This window comes from Dermochelys coriacea, chromosome 3 (assembly GCF_009764565.3).
Source record: "Dermochelys coriacea isolate rDerCor1 chromosome 3, rDerCor1.pri.v4, whole genome shotgun sequence".
NCBI lineage: Eukaryota > Metazoa > Chordata > Testudines > Dermochelyidae > Dermochelys > Dermochelys coriacea.
This window is the reverse complement of record NC_050070.1, coordinates 84,687,484-84,710,000: the sequence shown is the minus strand read 5'-3', so window position 1 is coordinate 84,710,000 and position 22,517 is coordinate 84,687,484. Positions and strand designations below refer to the sequence as shown.

The following is a 22,517-nucleotide window of genomic DNA, read 5'->3' as shown; positions in this document are numbered from 1 at the left end:
CTACTTCATATTCTTCATTGTTCAGAAATGCAACAGGGCAATCACAGCCATTCTCGATTTAGAAAGTCTCAACAAGTGGGAGGGTATGGTGAGGATTTGTGGTCCCACAAGCCTCCCGGCTTTGTTCTACGGAGGTCCCCTGTGACTTACTCCCCAATCAGCTGGCTGGAGTCCTCCTTGTCTTCAGAACCTTTCCCTGCTCAGTGCTTCCTGGTCCATTTTTTCTATGTTGGAGTTGTGGCTGCTTTGGTAGGTAGGGATCCCACATAGCCCCGAGAACTAATTGAGTTAGGGTCAGGTGGCGGGGTGCAGCCTGAGCACAACTTACCATCTGCTGAGTCCAGTAAGGCTGCCTTACAAATGGAGCACTGCTTGGATTTGACCTGAGCCAAGACTTCTGGTTTGCTTGTGGCAGGAAGAATTATTAGCACAGAACACTCCCATTCAGCCAGTTCTCTGCCCACAGGATCTTTACAAAGGTGGTGGTGGTGATTATAGCCAGACTCCCGTCACAGGTACCCACTTGTACCCCTTCCTAGATGATATCCTGATCAGAGCTCCATCTCAGGCCACAGTGCACAGAACCACAACTCAGGCACTGAATCTCCTGGAAGTGCATGGCTTCATCAGTCAAGAAAAGTTACTTGATTCCATTGACCAGGATAACTATGGGAGTAGACATAGAAAACTCGATAACAAAAATCTATCCATTACTCTAAAGGTTCTAGAAAAACCCAGGATCTTATCACCATGTTCCAGAGCTGCAGGAGGCCTACAAAAGCACTGTGTCTTCAATTGCTAGGATTTCTCACGTCATGTATAGGGATCACTCTATGGGCATGATCAAGCCTTTATCGTAAAAGTGGGAACCACTTCCCAGAATACATGAAAGATCAAGTACAGGTCCCAGTGCCAGGGTTCAGCCCCCTAATATGATGGTCAGCCCAAGGCAATGTTTGCATGCCAGTATGTCTTCCAGACCCTCTACTTCTTACAACTGATGCCAGGCTGACGAGTGCACTTGGGGACCCAAATGGCTCCAGGCCTCTGGAGCACAGAAGAAATAGTTCACAGCATAAACTTTCTAGAGCTGAGAGTGGTCAAGCTGGCTGGACAACGATGTCAGACATGTCTAGAGGAGAGCCGCATTCTGGTTCAGTCTGACAACATGACCACAGTTGCATATGTGAACAACTATGGGGGAGCAAGGAGCCTACACTACACATGGAAGCAATGGAAATAATGAGGTGGGCAGTGAAGCTTCTCCTTTCTCTCAATGGGATCCACATAAAGGGGACTTGAACCAAAAGGCAGACTGACTCATCAGTTACAGGATCAACAACTCTGATTGGTACCTGAATCAGGAAGTTTTCAACCTAATTGTTCAGATGTTTGGCCACCCTTCAGCCAACCTGTCTGTACATCATATGAACACAAAGAGACCAAAATACTTCACCAGGGAGATGGACCCCAGATCCATGGGAACCAGATGCTTTATCACACAGATTGCTGCAGATGGCCATGCTCTCTTCCCATTCCTACTGAAGTTGGTCCAGAAAATAAAGTGAGTGCAGGCCACAGAAATACTGATACCTCCCCATTGGCTGAGGAGACCTTGGTTTTCTCCATTTTAGCTTTCATCAGGACCGGGCATTCTCTCACAAGGTCCTTTTTCTCCACCCAGATCTGACCTAGCTTCAACTGGCAGCCTAGCTATTGAGAAAGAAGAACTTGTATTGCTGGGCCTGTCCTCCAAAGTCATCAAAACTGCTTTCATCTGGGAGCATATTGACACAAAGAATATTCCTCTATCTGGTCCAGATTCAGTAGCTGGTGCCAAGAACACAATGCCAGTCCCAAAAATCCAGAATCCCAGCCATTCTGGATTTTCTCCAAGAAGGTATCAATAGAAGTCTTCAGCCCAGCATCATAGCACAGGGGTTATCAAACTGGGGTTCGGGACCCCTCAGGAGGTCATGAGGTTATTACATGGGGGGTTGCAAGCGGTCAGCCTCCACCCCAAACCCTGCTTTGCATCCAGCATTTATAATGGGGTTAAATATATAAAAAAGTGTTTTTAATTTATAAGGGGGGGTCACACTCAGAGGTTTACTATGTGAAAGGGGTCACCTGTACAAAAGTTTGAGAACTACTGCCATAGCTCCTAAGGTGTCTATTCTTCATAGCATTCTGTTCGTAGGATCCTCTGGCTCCCTAGCAGAAAACCTCCAGTAACCAGGTTTCTTAGAGCAATCTGGCTATCTAGGCCTGTGGACAGACCACTCTTCCCAAAAGGGGACCTACCATATAAGTTGAGAGCCTTGACAAGTCATCCCTTTGAACCTCTGACTTCAGGGCCAGCATTCTACCTGCAATTCAAAACTTGCTTTCTGATAGCCATCACATCTAGCAGGCAAGTGTCAGAGCTGGCAGCCTTATTTATGAAAGTATGTATTCACGAGAACTCCAGAATCATTTCTGGCTAAGATGAACTCTTCCTTCCACACTGCCCAAGATGTTGTTCTGTCCAAGACCACAGCATCAGACTGAAAAAATTTGGCACACCTTAGATGTAAGGAGGGCTCTCTACCTCAAATCCATGAGAAGGTCAGGAGTCCTATTCATGTCCTTCCATTCAAAATACCAAGGACTCATGAGTTTCCACATCTTACACTGCTAGATGGATTAGGCTATGCATTGTGGAGGTTTACAAGCCCTTCCTGTTCTGGAAAGGATCAAAGTGCAGTCCACAAGGGCCCTAGCAACCTCGTGGAGGGCAGAACAAGCAAGTGCATTCACCTTGGAAATATGCAAAGTGAGCACTTGGTCAACAACTAACACTTCATTATGCACTATAGGGTGGATTTTGTCATCTGCAGAAGCCTCATTTGGCAAGAAGGTGCTGCAGGCAGTGGCCAAGAAATAATATTGCCCTTTGATCCGTTCTTTCAAAGTGAGGGTACCTTCTCTGTCTTACTCCTGAAGACATCTTCCATAACTCTCTCTATATCTGTTCACTGCTTGCTACTTCCCATATGTCCCGAATTGTGGGAGATACTGGGTTGCAGAATGGAAAAAAATTATTTCTGATGATTTCTTTTCTGTTAGCAGTCTCTTCCACAATCCTACCCACCCTAGATGGCTCAAGGACCAAAGATCAGATATTATGTGGGATCATTATCATGTGGCCATTTTGTCTACTGTACATAGTTTGTTACCTCTGGAGTATTTGTTGTTAATATTGTTGTATAAGTTTTTCATAGCTTTGGAATAACTCAGCTGGTGGCACCTAGGAGGAAAGAGAGATGGCCAGGATGTGCCAAATCTGCCAAATCTTTGATCCACGTGCATGAGCTGCAGAGTGTGGGAGAGTAGCCCAGAAATCTGGAATTGTGGGAGACACTGCTAGCAGAAAGGAAATTATCAGTAAGAAATGTTCTGTTCCTCCAAGGAGCTTGGGTACAGTGGGAGAGCTTCACCACCCGATCAAGACATGGGATCAGCCCCAGCAGAGGCTCCAAGATCTTGTGGTGCCCCTCCCTTGCTCATAGACTACCCAACTCGCTTCTCCATGGAGACTGCCTCATTTCCCCTATGACTCTTCACACTGGCATTACTGGGGACACACCAGCAGTCAAGACAAGCTTTCTCTTTCAGACAAGAATCTCAATCCCCTCAGAAACAATCTAAGGAAGAGCAATACCCTGACCAGGAAGAACTGCTCACCCCAGTGAAGTTATCATTGTTGTCCCCAGATTAGATGATTGCACCAGCCTCACTGCCACCATCTAATGACTACAGACCCAGGACCTCCTCAGAAGGATTGCAGATTCATTCCAAACCACCTGGAGGAAGTATAGGATATCCCTCATAAGCTACTGAATGTCCACCAGGGTGTTGGTACCAGTAAGGTGGCACTGCCTATTAAATTACATGTGCTCCCATTCTGAAGAGAACAGAGGAGAAATATTTTTTGTCATCGAAGCAGGCAGATACTTAGTCTCACACTCTGCTCTGAACTCTTGACTGCTGCAAGCGGTCATTAAAAGAAACAAGCAACATCATGCCAGACCTACACTCACTGATAAGGAGACTAAACCTCTAGACTTCTTTGGAGAAAAGAACTTCACTAAAGTGAGTTTACAGTTTTGCATAGCAAACTACCAAGCTTTAGTGTCAAAATATGATTTTAATAATGACTGTTGGTTCTCAGAATTCACTAACAAATGCCTTCAAGAAGCTAGATTTCAGTTCACAGCAATTATCAAAGATGATAAATTTCTAGCTAAATTAGCCCTCAGGGCTCACTGTGTGCAGCAGGTGCTCAATGGCAAACTCCATAATGATGAGAAGGGCTTCCTGGCTTCAATCCAATCCACTGTGATGAATCTGCCTTTTGACTGAAATAACCTGCTTAGTGAGAAGACTGATAAATCATTCCATTCCCTCAAAGACTCAAGAGCAACCCTTTGCTCTATCTCAGGAATCGGCAACCTTTGGCATGCAGCCTGTCAAGGAAATCCGCTGGCAGGCTGGGACGGTTTGTTTACCTGAAACATCCACACGTTCAGCCAATCACAGCTCCTACTGTCTGTGCTTTGCCGTCCCAGGACAATGGGGGCTGCAATCGGCTGAACCTATGAATTTCCTGATGGACTACGTGCCAAAGGTTGCCGATCCCTGATCTATCTGTACCCCAGTTCTGTGGAGGAAATACCCCAGACTCAATCTTACAAAGTCAAGCTACTTAACCATTCTACCATCAAGGAGCCAATAAGCCACATAGGAGACGCCAGTGAACGCAGCATAGTAAACACAAGGTCCCCCCTGCATTCTCCTTTCAGCCTCAGCCTCCTACCAGGTAATCCTTTTGACAGGACTTTTGAATGCTGAAAATTAGTCTCCTTGCCACATTTACCTGTTCAGGACTCCCTTACCCCATTTGGTGGCCCCCTAGCTCATTTTCCCCAGGATTTGCACAATATCACACCAGACTGATGGGTTCTGGAGATAATCACTACGATAGAGTTTCTCTCCCTTGTCCCCTAAAGACTTCTTCCGAGGCCTCCTTCATGGACCCTTCACACATCAGGCTGTTCAGACAAGCAGTAGACTCCCTGCACCATCTGGGAGCCATAGAACTGGTACCTCTTTAGCACAGGGCAAAAGGATTGTATTTGATATATTTTCTCATCTCCCAAAAAAAAGGAGGCTGGAGACCCAGCCTAGATCTCAGATAATTATCCACTGCTTTAGGTTCAGAATGGTCACCCTGGTCTCTATAATCCCCTCACTAACTAAGTGTGATTGATTCACAGCTCTTGATTTAAAGGATTCTTATTTCCACATAGACGTCCACCCTGCACACCAGAGATTTCTGAGATTCACTGTGAGCCTAGACTGTTACCAATACAATGTGCTCTCCTTTGGCCTCTCAGTGGCACCGATGATATTCACCAAGGTATTATCAGTAGTGGTAGCTCACCTCCTTTGTCAGGGTTCATCATTCCCTACCTCGATGACTGCTCATGGGGAAGTCGCGTCAAGAAGTATGGATGACAACCTTGTCCCTACTCATACTCTGACACTCCTCAGGGGTCCAGGTAAATGTAGTTAATTTAGTCCCACAAAGATGATAGATTTTATTGGAGAAATCCTAGATTCAATCAGAGCTAAAGCAATACCTACCTCAGGACAGATTCCAGGGTATAAGGGCCCTCATCACTCAGTTGTGGCTGAACCCTCAGATGACAGTTCATACCTGTCTCATCCTCCTAGGTCACATAGCTTCATGTACCTATGTGACACCCTTTGCCTTCAGTGTCTACAGGCTTGGTTATGGACAGTCTACATGTCAAGCAAGCACAGTCTGGACATACTGATCTTGCTCCCCTACAGAGTTCTGGCTTCTCTCTCCTTGTGGGAAAACAGGGAGATGGTGTGCATGGGGTTTCCTTTTATCCTTCCCGCACCCACAGAAAGACTGATTACAGATGCTCCCTTACCAGAGTGGGGAGCCCATCTGGATGAACACATAATATAGGCTATCTGGACCCACCAAGAATCCCAGTTGCACGTAAACCTTCCAGGGCTGTGTGCACTGCATAAAGCCTACAAACAATTTCTACCATTTATTTGGACCTTACACATTCAAGTCATGTCAGAGAAGATCAGTGTTAGGGGTTCACAACTCGTTAGCAGACAGCCTCAGACATTTCTCCAGAAACAAATAGGAGCTACATGATTCAGTGGTAAGAGTATTTTTCAGCAGTGGGAATTCCTGTCTTGGGATCTCTTTGCATCTCAAGAGAACATGCTGGATCTATTGATCCAGGACAGCTCAGGCCACAACTCTAGAGGGGATGCATTTCTATTTCAGTGATTGGTATAAATGATGTATGCATTTCCACATATGCCTTTTACTTCAGTTCTGAGGAAGATCAAACAAGATGGAGTATCAGTGATTCTGATTTCTCCCTGGTGGTCCAGACATTTCTGGTTCCTGAGTGTTCTCCAGATCCATGCCTCCACAATCAGCTGTTCTCAGCCCAACTGACTCAGGACAAAGGCAAGATCAAACATCCCAACCCAGCATCACTCCATCTAACAATGTAGTATTTGGATGGATGACAGATCTAAAAAAAGTGATGTGTGGAGGCAATACAATCCATCATTAAAAATAGTAAGAAGCAAAAAGAAAAAGAGTACTTGTGGCACCTTAGAGACTAACAAATGTATTTGAGCATAAACTTTCGTGAGCTACAGCTCAATGCATCCGATGAAGTGAGCTGTAGCTCACAAAAGCTTATGCTCAAATACATTTGTTAGTCTCTAAGGTGCCATAAGTACTCCTTTTCTTTTTGCGAATACAGACTAACACGGCTGCTACTCTGAAACCTGTCAATAATAGGAAGGCATTTCCTAGTGGAATCGCCACATAGCAAAATGGAAAAGATTCTTTACCTAGTGCCACCATCATCAGAAGCATCCATGATCTCCACTGTTCTGGGCTATCTTCTCTCTCTAAAAACTTAATAGCTATCCATCAGTTCCTTATGAATATACTTGGCAACTGTTAGCACTGTGGACAGCCAGCCATTCAGTCTTCGCTTATTCTACTACAGTAAGGTTTCTGAAAGGACTGATCCAAATCTTCCCTCCAGTGCTGAAGCCTACCCTAACACGAGACCTCAGTCTTCTCCTGTCAGCATTGATGAATGCTCTGTTCAAACCCTTAGCCTCATATTCATTCATTCATTTGTCTGTGAAGATTGCATTGCTGGTTGCTATCACCTCAGCCAGAAGTGTAGACGAGTTGGGGGCTTTATGGCTGACCACCCTATATGGTCTTCCATACGGATAAGGTTTCCTTGAGATTACATCCCAAGTTTACTTCTAAAGTAACTGCAGAATTCCATCTGAACCAGGTCATCCACATATGTGTCTTCTAACTGAAGCTCCAGGCCACCAGAGAGGACAGGAAGCTCCACTCTCTGGATGTCCATTGAGCTTTAGCCTTCTACCTAGAGAGGATGAAATCCTTCAGAAAATCTCCCAAACTGTTTGTTTCCTTTGCTGAATGCATGAGAGGAGAAGTTATCTCCTCACAGAAAGTGTCAAAATGGATATTGGGCTGCATCCTGCTGTGTTATGAGCTGATAGTGACCCTTCCTCCTCAAGGCATGAGGGCTCACTTGACTAGAGCACAGGCTTCAATGGTAGCTTCATTTTGAAATGTTCTTTTCCTATAAATTTGCAGAGCAGCAATGTGGGGCTCCATCCATCCATTTGTGAGACATTACACTTTGGTTTAGGCCTCTTCGGCAGACACATCTTTCGGCAGAGCAGTCCTTCATTCTGTGGTACAACAGGGTTCCTTGTGTCCTCCTCCTTAATGAAAATTGTTTGAGAGTCATTTCATATGGAATACCATAGAGACCATCAGTCAAAGAAGAAAAGAGAGTTACTTATCTTGTACAAAAAGAAAAGGAGTAGTTATGGCACCGTAGAGACTAACAAATTTATTTGAGCATAAGCTTTCGTGAGCTACAGCTCACTTCATCGGATGCTGTAGCTCACGAAAGCTTATGCTCAAATAAATTTGTTAGTCTCTAAGGTGCCACAAGTATTCCTTTTCTTTTTGCGCATACAGACTAACACGGCTGCTACTCTGTTACCTTGTACAGTAACTAGACTTCTTTGAGATGTATGGTTCCTATCTGTATTTCACTACCCACCCTCCTTCCCCTCTGCTGCAGAGCCTTATCCTATGGCTATTCATGGCAGAAAGCTAACTGGAGAGGTGGTCAGCCTGCACCATCCCTTATGCTCTCAGTTGGGAGCACAAGGAGAAGAAGGGCGCAGGTACAGACCAACGGACATTGCCAGCAAAAATCTTCTGTTCTCAAGCACATGGTGCATGCACACATATCAAGTGGAATACCAATAAGGAACCACACATCTCAAAGAACTCCAGTTACTGTACAAAGTAAGTTAATCCTCCTTTATTTAACTTTCAATTTTTAATCTCTCCTTTGCCCCCCACAAGTATAAGATTCTCTGTGTCTACTGTGAACTGGAGTTCTCACCCATCTCTTACCAACCACAGCACTCTTGAAGCACTATTTTGTAGCCTAATGGTTGATCTAATGGTATTCATTATGGCCATACATAGACTGGAAAAGTATCCTGCAAGTTCCAAACATGTTGTCTGCCACTGCATTTTAATATCTGAGAAACATCCTGTACCTGCTATTCCAATCCCAGCCCTATACTAAGCAGTGACTGCTTTAGTAATGCACACATTGCTTTTGGGAGTTCAGTGTCAATGTCTGGATATTAATGCATTTTAAATTATACATACTTGCACAAGCTTGACCTACAATACATTTTTGAGAAGTCCTGTGTCTTGGCTCTATACTAGTAGCATTCTACATTTATCTAAGTTATGAAAGTCATAGTTTTACGGAATATGAATAACATTTTGTGAATAAAGCATTGTGTTATATCGATGTCTAAGTGAAAGCTGAGTGTTAAAAACAAAATATTTTTCAGTTGCTAAGAAGTTTGCAAGTGTCTATGGGTTAATGCGCTTATCTATGGGAGATGCTATCCGAATAGTGTTAAACAATCAGCCAGAGAGTGAGCTGGCACTTATGTTAAAGTGGCATCTTCATAAAGGACTGACTGCACCTGATGAACTAGCTGTCCAGGCTCTAGAAGTGGCTCTGATGGATCATGTGTGCAGCACTGCTGGGTAAGAGGTTTGTCTGTTTGTTTGTTTTTGTAAGATAACATTCTTTTCATAAGGATTGATTTGCATAACCATAATGAAACAAGTGGTTTCACTAAAACATGTCAATGGAACCAAAAATTTGTCCGTTACGAAGTTACACTTTGGTCCTGTCCACAGTGGAGCGTAAACCAGGCTCTCCACTTCAGTCTTCAAAAACAGTTTTTAAGCATGATTTTCTATAATTCTCAAGAAAGAATATTTCACTTTCCTCCTTTATCTTTAATATTTCACATTTTCTGAAAGATACTTTTTTAACCAAAGGGACAGTATTTCATTGTACACTGAAAATTCCTGTTTCTTTCTCAATTTTGATGTCTCCCCCAGTCTGAGACCTGAGGACTGCACCTCTAACTACAAATACCAGTGGCAACTCAGACTTATCCATGGATCTCTGGGACTCAGCCGTACCTGTTCTGCCCTTGCAAGCACCAGTTTTTTTCTCTCTGGTAGTGCAGACTGACAGTTCAGTGCTTCCATTTTGTTTTGTTTTTAGGAACAGCCAGCAAATAAAATCTGTCTTCTGTCCCCTAACCCCTATGGAATCCAAATTTCTAGTAGGCTGTCCCCAGAATGGAACTGCCTGTCAAGCTGACCAAAGTTAAGAATCATCGTACTTCTTCATCTCTCCTGCAAGCTCCAGCTTCTCTCCCAAAGAAGGGTAATTCTTCGAGTGCTTGCTCATATCAATTCCAATTTAGGTGTGTGCGCGCTGCACATTTTTTTTTTTACTCTACCAACATCGGGGTGGGTCGGCTGTTGAGTCCCCTGGAGTGGCACCTTCATGGTGCTCGATATATACCCCTGCCAACATAGCTCCCCCTCAGTTCCTTCTTACCGCCCGTGATGGTTGTTGGAACTGTGGAATTCAGCTTTGCTGGTCTCCACTCTCCCTAGCACTTGCAGTTTCTAGTTTATGATAGTTCATAGTTTATAGTAGTTCATAGTTATAGTTGTAGTTAGTTAGTATTAGTGGGTTGGGGCGGGGGTTCCCCTCCTTCCCGATTTTCTATGGGCTCATGCCCAAAGCTCTGGGATTCAAGCCCTGCGGTTCCTGCTCTAAGCCCATGCCAATGGGCGACCCCTATGACTCTTGCCAAAAGTGTCCGGGGGAGTCTCATCAAGCAGAGAAGTGCAAGATCTGCAAGGGTTTTCATCCCCGGACCAAGAAGTAGTGGGACTTTCATCTCAAACAGCTCCTTATGGAGTCGGCTTTTAGCCCTCAACCAAGATCCGGTACCAAGCACCTTGGTGCGCAGCACCCCTGCGGCAGCAGTAGGGGCGGCACCGCGTTGGACTCAGACCGAGACCCACAGCATCATTGTTCCCTGGCACCACAGCCAACATCATCGGTCCGGCACCGCTCCCACTCTCCTGCCCAGAAGTAGCACCGGAAACTGGAAACGACTGGACCACTTCCACAGAGGCCAGCCCCCTTGGAACCGCCTCTGGAGGCGCATCCCACAGGGGAGCGCCTAGAGGCAAAGTCTATGGCCTCAGCACTGTTGACTCCGGCCCTGGGAGGAGAGCCATTGAGTCCGGTGCCCCTGGACGCAGTGGTACACAGTGTGGTCGAGGTCTAGTTGCCGTCCACCCCGGATACATTTGCAGCTGCGAGGGATCTTATTGCCATGACGGCATCGGCATCCCCTCAGCCTCATGCCAAGGCACCGGTATCTGCATGTGCAGCACCATCCCGAGGCAAGCCGGCCCTGATCTACCCATCAGCACCATCAGTCGAGCCATGGCACCAGTCTCGTTCTCAGCACCCTTCCTGCTCCCGATGCTGCTTGCACTCCCAATGCCATTTGCAGTCCTGGCACCACTCTCCTTCGCGGCGCCGGTCATACTCGTGGTGCCAGTCGTACTTGCGGCACCGCTCTGCCCACTGGTCACCATCGAGGACATGACGCCACTCTCGACGCTGCTCATCATCTAGACCCAGATCTAAATCCAGGCACCGTTTCAGGTCCCGGTACCGTTCCAGATCCCAGCACCGCTCCCCAGCGTCGTGGCACCATTCACCATCACCCAGTTGGCATGACCCGGTGCAGATCCGCTTGGCACTGCCATGGCCTTCCCTTTCCGTTTCCCATTCTTCAGGATTGGATGCAGGGTCATGCTTTTTGGACTGCCACCATATGGACCATAGCTGCCTGGAGTCAGGGGCTGGGCATTGGCAGGCACAGGAGCAAGGTCCCGCTCAAGGGCCCACCCAGTGGCCATTCTGGACACCCTGGGCATAGCACCAGGCCCAGGGTGCTCCATCTGGGGCTTCTTGCTCAGCCCCGTCTGAGCCACAAGTGTCAGAGGCTGCCGCCATTCGGCCTGCCCCGGGAGGCATTGAGACCATGGTGGCGCCTCTTCCCACTACAGGACCTCCTACAACACTGGTTCCTGCTCCGGGCCTGGAAGTCGCTGGTACAGGACAGCTGGGCCCAGTTCTGCAAGAGGCCTTAAATGACCCTCTCTCCTCTGTGGCCTCTTCCGACGAGGCGGGGGCAGGCACTACAGTCTTGGGCCCTCCTCCCGTAGACCTCTGGGCCCACCAGGACCTCCTGCATAGGGTGGCCCGCAATATGAACTTGCAAGCGGAGGAGGTGGTAGAGGTGGAGGACCCAGTGGTGGATATTCTGTTCGTGGAAGCTCTGTCAAGGGTGGCCATTTCCTTTATTCGGACTATCCAATCCACCACCAGAACAATCTGGCAAACACCTACATCCATTCCACCGACTGCTAAGGGAATGGAATGCAAATACTTTGTCCCCTCAAAGGGATACAATTATTTGTTCACCCACCCACAGCCTTGTTCGCTAGTGGTAGCATCGGTGAACAAGAAAGAACGGCATGGTCAGCAGGCCCCAGCTCCCAAATCAAAGGACGCCAAATGCCTTGATCTGTTTGGGCGCAAAGTTTATTCCTCAGGGGTCTTCAGCTCAGGATTGCTAATGAGCAGACGCTCCTGAGCCATTACAATTTTAACTCCTGGAACTCCATGCTGAAATTCAAGGAGTTTAGTACCTCCTGAGTCCAAAGATGTGTTTGGGGCCTTGGTTGATGAGGGCAAAACAGTGGCATGGACCTTGTTGCAGACCTTGCTGGATGCTGCAGATTTTGCCACACGTACCTTTTCCTTGGGGATAGTGATGAGACGTATCTCCTGGCTGCAAGCCTCCAACCTGCCATCGGAGCTTCAACAAATGCTGCAGGACCTCCCCTTTGATGGAGAGGGCCTGTTTTCAGACAAGACCGATTCCAGACTACAAAGCCTTAAAGACTCAAGGGCCATAATGAAGTCCCTGGGCATGCACACACCAGCTACCCAGCGGAAACCCTTCAAACCCCAGCAGCTGCAACAACGCTCCTGACCTCCCCCTGGACCAAGGCAGGATTTTTATAGGAGACAGGGCCGTAATGGCAAGAGGAAACCCTCCAGTCCCCAGTCTGGGCAAGGCCAGGGCCCATCCAAGCCTTCGTCGGGCTGAAAACAGGCCTTTTGAAGGGATGCTCGAGGATGATGTACCGGACCTCATTCAGGATCCCACCCCACCCTTCTTGAATCATTTATCCCACTTCCACTGTGCCTGGTCCCACATAACTATGGACTGCTGGGTCCTCCGCACAATGGAAGTGGAATACTCTCTCCAATTTTCTTCCTCCCCACTCTCCCACCCTCCTTCCCCGTCCCTCTTCAGGGACCCTTCTCACAAGCAACTACTTATTCAGATGCTCTTCGCTAGGGGGTGATCGAGGAGGTTCCAATGGAGCTAAGGGGCAGGGGGTTTTACTCCCGATATTTCCTAATCTCCAAGGCGAAGGAAGAGCATCGGCCCATTCTGGACCTGCACAGTCTCAACAAGTTCATGGTAAAGTTGAAATTCCGCATGGTTTCCTTGGGCACCATCATACCTTCCCTGGATCCTGGTACACCGCCCTCAACATGAAGGACACATATTTCCATATAGCGATTCATCCGGCGCACAGATGCTTCCTCTGCTTTGCGGTCAACTGTGAACATTATCAGTTCATGGCCCCTCCCTTTGGTCTCTCCACGACCCCCTCAGTGTTTACCAAATGTATGGAGGTCGTGGCGGCTTTCCTTCGTCGTTGGCAGGTGCAGGTGTACCCTTATCTTGACGACTGGCTTATCCAGGGACGCGCCAAAGAACAGGTGCAGTCCCACCTCCGCTTGGTCAGGTACGCGTTCCTTAGGTTAGGCCTCCTTCTCAATGTGGCAAAGTCGACACTAAAACTGACCCAGAGAATAGAATTAATTGGGGCGGTTCTGGACTCCATGCAGGCACGAGCTCTCCTGCCAGACGCCTGTTTCCAGGCTTTAGTGGCCCTCGTTCGGAGCCTTCAGAGCTTCCCAACCTCGTCAGCAAAAAGTTGCTTGTGTCTTTTCGGCCACATGGCTTTCTACACAAATGTGACCAAGCATGCCAGACTTCAACTTCACCCGTTACAAGCCTAGCTGGCATCAGTCTATCACCCAGGTCAAGATAGCCTGAACTTGGTGGTCACTGTCCCGTAGTAGGTCCTGGCCTCCCTCCGCTGGTGGCTAAATCCCCAGGTGATTTGCAAAGGAGACCCCTTTCACAGCCCGCAACCTTCTTTGTCCCTGGTTACGGATGCATCGGGACATTCCTCGGGGACATTCAGACACAGGGTCTATGGCTCCCGTCCGCGCTCTCCCTTCATATCTACTGTGACAGGGTCGGGCTAGATGGCTGTAGGAGAGTAATAGAAGGCAGATATATTAGCCCCAGGCTAAGTAAGTCCCTTTTCCCTGGGTAAGGTAACAGGGAAGGTTCCAGAACAATCAGGAACCTTCTGGAGACAATTAAGACAGGCTGATTAGAACATCTGCAGCCAATCAAGAAGCTGCTGGAATCAATTAAGGCAGGCTAATCAGGGCACCTGGGTTTTAAAAAGGAGCTCACTTCAGTTTGTGGTGTGCGTGTGAGGAGCTGGGAGCAAGAGGCATTAGGAGCTGAGAGTGAGAATGCATACTGTTGGAGGACTGAGGAGTACAAGCATTATCAGACACCAGGAGGAAGGTCCTATGGTGAGGATAAAGAAGGTGTTGGGAGGAGGCCATAGGGAAGTAGCTGAGGGAGTTGTAGCTGTCGCACAGCTGTTCCAGGAGGCACTTTAGACAGTTGCATTCCACAGAGCCCTGGGCTGGAATCCGGAGTAGAGGGCAGGTCCGGGTTCTCTCCAAACTTCCCAACTCCTGGTCAGACACAGGAGGAGTTGACCTGGACTGTGGGTTCAGAAAAATGGCCAAGCTGAGGGCTGCCGTGAAGCTCCAAGGCGAGCAAATCACCAATAAGCGCAAGACCCACCAAGGTAGAGCAGGAACTTTGTCACACTATGTTTGGGAGCTGATGGTGGTGCGGCTTGCCTGTTAAGCCTTCTGGGAGCGACTGCAGGGTCGTTGTGTGGCAGTCCTCACAGGCAACACCACGGCCATGTTCTACATCAACAAACAAGGGGGGGCCCGCTCCCCCCCATCTATCAGGAAGCCGTTCGACTGTGGGAATTTGGTATAGCCCACTCCATTCACCTGCTGGCTTCCTTTCTACCTGGGGTCCAGAACATGTTGGCGGACCACCTGAGCAGATTCTTCCACTCACACGAGTGGTCCCTTCGACCAGATGTCATCCACCCCATCTTCCGAAGGTGGGGGTTTCCCCAGGTTGACCTGTTTGCCTCCTGCAGCAATCGGAAATGTCCAGCTTTTGTTCCCTCCAGAGCCGCTCCCCAGGCTCTCTCATAAACACCTTCCTGCTCCCCTGGATGACTTGTCTATTTTACTCCTTTCCCCCGTTTCCCCTGGTGTACAGGGTTTTGCTCAAAGTATGCGGGGACAGGGCGCAAGTGATTCTGGTAGCTCCCACGTGGCCCAGACATCATCGGTATAACACGCTCCTGGAACGCTCTGTGGATGCTTCAGTCCCATTGCCTCTTCTTCCAGACCTGATTACTCAGGATCACGGTCGCCTCTGCCATCCTGATGTACAATCTCTCCACCTTACAGCATGGATGCTGTGTGACTGAACCCTGCAGAACTTCAGAATCTGTGCAACAAGTTCTGATGGGCAGCAGGAAGCCCTCCACTAGGGCCACATATATGGCTAAGTGGAAGCGGTTCTCGTGCTGGTGCACTTGGCATAACACGCCCCCTCTCCAGGCGTCTGTGCCTCTCATTTTGGAATACCTGCTGGGCCTAAAACAGTAGGGCCTGGCGGCATCCTCTGTCAGATTTCACCTTGCAGCCATCTCGGCTTTTCACCCAGGTGCGCATGGCCACTCTGTCTTCGCCAGTCCCATGGTTGGCAGTTCCTTAAGGGCCTGGACCATCTCTACCCACAAGTTTGGCACCCAGTCCCCACGTTGGACCTTAACTTGGTCCTCTCCAGACTCATGGGGCCCCCATTCGAGCTGCTGGCCACCTGCTCCCTCCTCTACCTCTCCTGGAAAACGGTTTTCCTTGTCACTATCACATCGGCACGATGGGTCTCCGAGCTCAGCGCCCTTACTTCCGAACCACCCTACACTATCTTTCGTAAAGATAAAGTGCAGCTTTGGCCTCATCCAGCCTTTCTTCCGAAGGTTGTATCGGCCTTCCATATCAGCCAGGACATATTTCTCCTGGTTTTTTATCCAAAACTGCATGCCAGTCACCAGGAACAGCGGTTGCACTCCCTCTATGTCTGTAGGGCCCTCGCCTTCTACACTGAGCATATGAACCCATTCAGGAAGACGACCCAGCTCTTCATCGCGGTGGCGGACCAGATGAAAGGCCTCCCGGTTTCATCTCAGTGGATCTCCTCATGGATCACGTCCTGTATCCACACTTGCTATGATCTGGTCAGTGTGTCAACCCCGCCCCCACTGCTCATTCTACAAGGGCCCAGCCTCATTGTCGGCTTTTCTGTCCCAGGCGCCAATCCAGGAGATCTGCAGAGCTGCAACTTGGTCCTCGGTACACACTTTCACTTCGCACTATGCCATCGTCCAGCATGCCAGAGACAACACGGCGTTTGGTAGAGCGGTTCTACAATCCACGTTGATTCACTCTGACCCCACCACGTAGGTGAGGCTTGGGAGTCAACTAAATTGGAATTGATATGAGCAAGCACTTGAAGAAGAAAAAACGATTACTCACTTTTGTAACTGTTGTTTTTCGAGATGTGTTGCTCATATCCATTCCAAACCCACCCTGCTTCCCTTCTGTTGGAGTAGCCGGCAAGAAGGAACTGAGGGGGCTCTGGGTTGGCTGGGGTATATATGGAGCGCCATGAAGGCGCCAGTCCAGGGGGGCTCCACAGCGACCCACCATGTGTTGCTAGGGTAAAAATTCTCCGACAGCCGTGCACACAGCGCACGCATACCTAAATTGGAATGGATATGAGCAACACATCTCAAAGAACAACAGTTACAAAGGTGAGTAACCGTTTTTTCCTCACAGGACAGGACAACACCTAATTGATCTCTGACATGCAGTTTTGAGCTTTGAGATCAGGATTGCACAAGCTTCCCTTGATGTGAATGTTTTGGTGTATCTTGGCCCACCAATGCCTAATATGTGATAATTATGTTTCTTTTCAATATGGATTAGGCAGACGTTGAGTTAAAGTAGTAGCTGTTGATTTAGATGTTATCTTTTTGGAACCTAATCTTGCTCCTGTCAAGTTGCTAATTATGTAGAGGACCCGTGGGGCTAGCTATAAATAAATAGATAAGATCTCATCATTTAAAACTCCAACTTTAAATGACTCTGAACTGTCAAGTTGTGCACGTCACCAGGCTATGTAACCATGTGTTCCTACCCTTTTACGCTTGGCCTACCTCCTCCACTCCCTCCAATTTTTGTTACACCCACTTCTTATATTTTGTATTACATTTTATTGTAAACTCTGGGATGGAGGCTGTGTCTTCCTGTAGGTGTGTACAGCCCCTCGCTCAATGGGACTTGGATCTTGATTGGGGTCTCTGGACAGTACTGTAATACTGCTGGATACAATTAATTTAGGCTTGAATAAAGACTGGGAGTGGATGGGTCATTACACAAAGTAAAACTATTTCCCCATGTTTATTCCCCCCCTACTGTTCCTCAGACACTCAGACATTCTTGTCAACTGCTGGAAATGGCCCACCTTGATTATCACTACAAAAGGTTTCCCCCTGCCCCACTCTCCTGCTGGTAATAGCTCACCTTACCGGATCACTCTCATTACAGTGTGTATGGTAACACCCATTGTTTCACGTTCTCTGTGTATATAAATCTCCCCAATGTATTTTCCACTGAATGCATCCGATGAAGTGAGCTATAGCTCATGAAAGCTTATGCTCAAATAAATTTGTTAGTCTCTAAGGTGCCACAAGTATTCCTTTTCTTTTTACTGCTGCTAATTGTTATTAATGATAGCAAATCTCTCATGCACTGCAGGACCACACCCTTGGTATCTTTTTTTGCTGTAATTAAAAATACATTCTTGCTATTTACTGTTTAGTCTTAATGGTAACTTAGGAACTGACAGGTTTTTTAAAACCTGTGTTCATGTTTCTGTTTTCACACAGAGTTGTTATTGATGGGTATCCTGTAACAATAAAACAAGTAAACATCTTGGAAGCAATGAGAATAATTCCAGTGAAAATCTTTGAGTTACAAGTGGATGCAAAGGAGCTTTTTAGAAGAGCACTAATAGACAAGGAAAGCACTGACAGGTAGTGATGCTAACAAAGAGTGATGATTTTATCCATGTTGTCAGGATCCCCTCCCCACTCTGAACTCTGGGGTACAGATGTGGGGCCCCGCACAAAAGACCCCCTAAGCTTGTATTCCACCAACTTAGGTTAAAAACTTCCCCAAGGCACAAATTCCTTTTCTTGTCCTTGGACAGTATTGCTGCCACCACCCAGTGATTTAAACAAACATTCAGGGAGGGGCCACTTGGAGCCCTATCCCCCCCCAAAATATCCCCCCAAACTCCTTCACCCCCTTTCCTGGGGAGGCTTGAGAATAGTATACCAACCAATAGGTTAACAAAGTGAGCACAGACCAAAGCCCTGGTTTTTAGGACACTGAAAATCAATCAGGTTCTTAAAAGAAGAATTTTATTTTAAAAAAAGTACAAGAATTACACCTGCAAAATCAAGATGGAAGATAACTTTACAAGGTAAATAAAAAGATTTAAACCACAGAGGATTCCCCTCAGACTCTGCTTCCCAGTTACAAAACAGGAATAAAATTACCTCTTAGCATAGGGAAAATTCACAAACTAAAACAAAAGATAATCTAATGCATTTCCTTGCTATTAGTTACAATTTCTGTAATTTTATATGTATCATTTCAGGATCTTTTAGGAGCTGGTTTACCTTCTTGGTCTCTCTCTTTGTTCCGAGAGGGAACCAACAAAGAGAGCTCAAATAAAACCTTCCTTCCCCTCCCCTCCCAGATTTGAAAGTATCTTCTTTCTCCATTGGTCCTTCTGGTCAGGTACCAACTAGGTTAATTGAACTGATTAACCCCTTACAGGTAAGTGATTCTGTACCTTTGGCCAGGAGGGATTTTATGTTACTGCATACATAAAGGTTGTTACCCTTCCCTTTATATTTATGACACATGTAAATCTTATCTCTCTCAAGTATCGATTGAAGTACTCATATGTCCCTCATCAAAAGAATATCTGAGTGCTGCTGAAAGTGACTACCAAAAACTGTATCTGCTAGCTTTGCTACTGGATTTTTTTATTCACCCACAAAAGCATTATTAGTGTCAGTAAAACTGATACTTAACTGACTCTAACATAATCTGTCTCTTTTCCTTGGGTAAGAGTTCTAATTGTAGGCTGTTTTAAAGGTCAGGAGTAATGTTTCATTTCTCCAAAGTACAGTGCACAAGTTATTTATCTAAACCAGTGTTTCTCAACTTATTACACATTGTGGACCGCATATGTGGCCCAAAATGTTTAACCTGGGCCGCAGGGGCCGGGTGGCAGTGCAGTGGCAGCCCGGACCCCACCCTGTGGGCCAGCAACCCCAGGAGCTGCCTGGTTACCCTGACCTCAGGACTCCGATAGGGTTGCCAACTGTCTAATTGCACAAACCCAAACACCCTTGCCCCACCCCGCTGCTCCGCCCCTTCCCTAAGGCTCCTAGGCCAATGGGAACTGCAGAATCAGTGCTCAGGGTGAGGCAGCATATGGAGACCTCCTGCCCCCTCCCAGGGGCCGCAAAATGTGCTGGTCACTTCTGGGAGCGACATGGGGCCAGGACAAGCAGGGAGCCTGCCTTAGCCCTGCTACACCATCGGACTTTTTGTTCATTTGCATCACAAAAAAATAACCTAGAACTATCTTTTTGCAAGAGTTTTTTACAACTCCCATTTTTAATTTCAAACAAGTTATATTTTGTAGACTTAAATCTGCCCAATTGTGCAATCTGAATAATTACTAAAAGGTAGTATTACATTAAGAGCCTTATCTTATTGCTTTAAAAAAATCCCTAATATGCTTTTTGCACTGTTTAAATAAAGACCCAGGATACTCTATGCATTTAAACTAGATATTTATACTTTTCAGGATACTTGCAGCTGTGTTCTAATCCAGATTGCGCTGAGAGTTTTACATAACATCCCAGTTTGAATTTAGTTTATTCTTTTAATTGAATAAAATATATATAACTTTCTAAGTTTGGAGCTTGCATTTTCCTTAAATATATTAGAAGATTATGGCTCCTTATCTCTAAACAAGAATCTGATGCTCACTTGACTCTTTTGGATCTTGATATCACAAATTTCTAGTTCAGATACTGGATTCAGGATTGTGCCTACCACCACACCAATGCTCCCATCTTAAAAGGCTCACAAGACTTCGTTTAGACTAGGATTTAAAGACATGTGTAGCGAAGCGAAGACTCACCGGTGCTGGTTGTCTTGGGAATTAGCTCTTCAGCCTTCGGAGTGCCCTCTGCTTGCCAATGTCTCGCTTACCTCAGGCTCCCGTGTCCCTCCCAGACCCCAATGCCCCTTACCCTAGGGTTCTGCCCAGGGGACCCCCCCAACCCTCTCACCCACCTTGCCTCAGTGGCTACTGCCAGTCATCATCTAGCTCCCACTCACTGGGGCAAACTGCAGTCTTCTCATGGCCATTCATTATTGGCAAGGAGGTTGGACTAGCTACCTCTGCCTATATCTGGGCTGCACCTCGCAGCCCCAGTACATGCATAGGCCTTTACCAGGGCCTCAGCCTGGGGAGTTGCCAGACTGGAGCTCCCCAACCCTCTGGCCTTTCCCCAGCCCTGCTCCACTCCAGGTGCCCTCTTCTCCCAGGCACCCAGTCCTTCTCTCTCCCCAGCTAGAGAGAGACTCTGACCCATCTCCTCCCTGGGCCCTTATAACAGGGCCAGGTGTGGCCTGATTGGGTCATGACCCCAAGTTGTGGCTGCTTCCCCAATCAGCCTACCTTTTTCAGGAGCAAGGCAACTGCCCTGCTACACGTTATTAGAATGTGTCCATAAACGTGTAATAATTAATATCTTAAAAGTCCTCTTCAAAATATTAAGGCTAAAGTCAAGAAATAAACAGAGTGTAATTATCTGAATTTTGCTTGTTTTCTGGACATCCACTTGATTCCTCAGAGTTGTGTAATGATAAGAACAAATGAGAATTTTTTCTGTATTAATGACAATACGATTATTGATAAACAGTAATGTATTTCCTCAACAGTGCTCTAGAGTTTCAATAAGCGTAATTAAAAAAATATTGATAGTGAACTCTAATGTATAAATTTTGACATTCAGTCAGATAATCATTATCAGGGAAAATATATATTTTGTATGTTTTTGATTCTTCTTATGTCAATGCTGTTTCTTAAATCATTGCTATTTTTTATTTTCTTCAGTCCACCTTATCCTATACATGACAGCTCACAGATTCTAGCTATTCAGAACTCCTGCTATAAAAAGCAAATTGATGCTATTAGGACTTACTACGAGAAGGAACATCAGAACTGGTGTGTGGTTGACGCATTCCACAGCAAGTGGTGGATCTGGAACAAAATATTTGAGGAAGTTCAGGTGATCATTAAAAAGATCCAAACATATTTGGAAACAATCAGAGAAGGTAAAAGAAGAAATGCTGTTTCAAAATAGTGCTTGCTGCTTTGTAATTGTAATTTAAGGAACCCATTGTGTCACATTTAGATTCACTTTTAATTTGCTTCAAATTATCCAAAGCAATAATGCCCAGGCAAAAACACTTTAAGCTGGATTTAAGTTTCAGAGCACATTTCAGTTACTTAGTAGTAATAAAAGTCTTACAAGAAAATAGTACTTATAAAAAATCTAATACCTTGATTACACTGGGAAAATGCATCATGTCAGTAACTAATAAATGTTATCTAATATGATGCAAAACACAACTTGCATAGATAGAGGCTGAACATGTTAGTTGGTCATGGTTAACGCTATTGGTTTTAAATATGAGTCTCTTGTCTACACCATTTTACATTATGTTAATAGAGAGCTTGTCTACATGGTGAAGTAATGCACTCTACAGGGGTGTGATTTCTAAAGCCTACTAATTAGTTGTGCATTAATTGGTCCATGTAGATCCTGCTGGTGCGCACTAAAAGTTTCCTAGTGTGCTTTAACATGCACAGCACTATATTAAAGCACTCTAGGGGACAAGGTAAGCAATCATGGAATAAGAGGAAATGGCCTCCCATGGATTAGTAACTGATTAAGAGATAGGAAACAAAGGGTATGAATAAATGGTCAGTTTTCACAATGGAAAGAGCTAAATAGCGGGGTCCCCCAAAGATTTGTATTGGGACTTGTTCTATCGAACATAATCATAAATGATCTGGAAAAGTGGGTAAACAGTGAGGTGGAAACGATACTAAATTACTCAAGATAGTTAAGTCCAAAGCTGACTGTGAAGAGTTACAAAGGGATCTTACAAAACTAGGTGACTGGGCAACAAAATGAATGATGAAATTCAATGTTGATAAATGCAAAATAATACACATTGGAAAAAATAATCCCAACTATATATATAAAATGATGGGTCTAAATGAGCTCTTACCATTCAAAAAAGAGATCTTGAAGTCATCGTGGATAATTCTCTGAAAATATCTGATCACTGTACAGCAGCAGTCAAAAAAACTAACAGAATATTAGGAACCATTAGGAAAGAGGATTGATAATAAAACAG

The 22,517-nt window shown here is 46.2% G+C and overlaps 1 protein-coding gene across 2 annotated transcripts in view; it reads left to right on the top strand.

Annotated features, from left to right (window-relative positions):
• AK9 (adenylate kinase 9) overlaps nt 1–22,517 on the top strand; it is a 217,787-nt gene that overhangs the window by 172,140 nt on the left and 23,130 nt on the right. For both annotated transcript variants that reach the window (XM_038394087.2, XM_043510793.1), the window contains exons 32-34: nt 9,055–9,256; nt 17,882–18,028; nt 21,205–21,425. In XM_038394087.2, the coding sequence (XP_038250015.1) occupies nt 9,055–9,256; nt 17,882–18,028; nt 21,205–21,425 (570 nt within the window). The remainder of the gene's footprint in view (nt 1–9,054; nt 9,257–17,881; nt 18,029–21,204; nt 21,426–22,517) is intronic.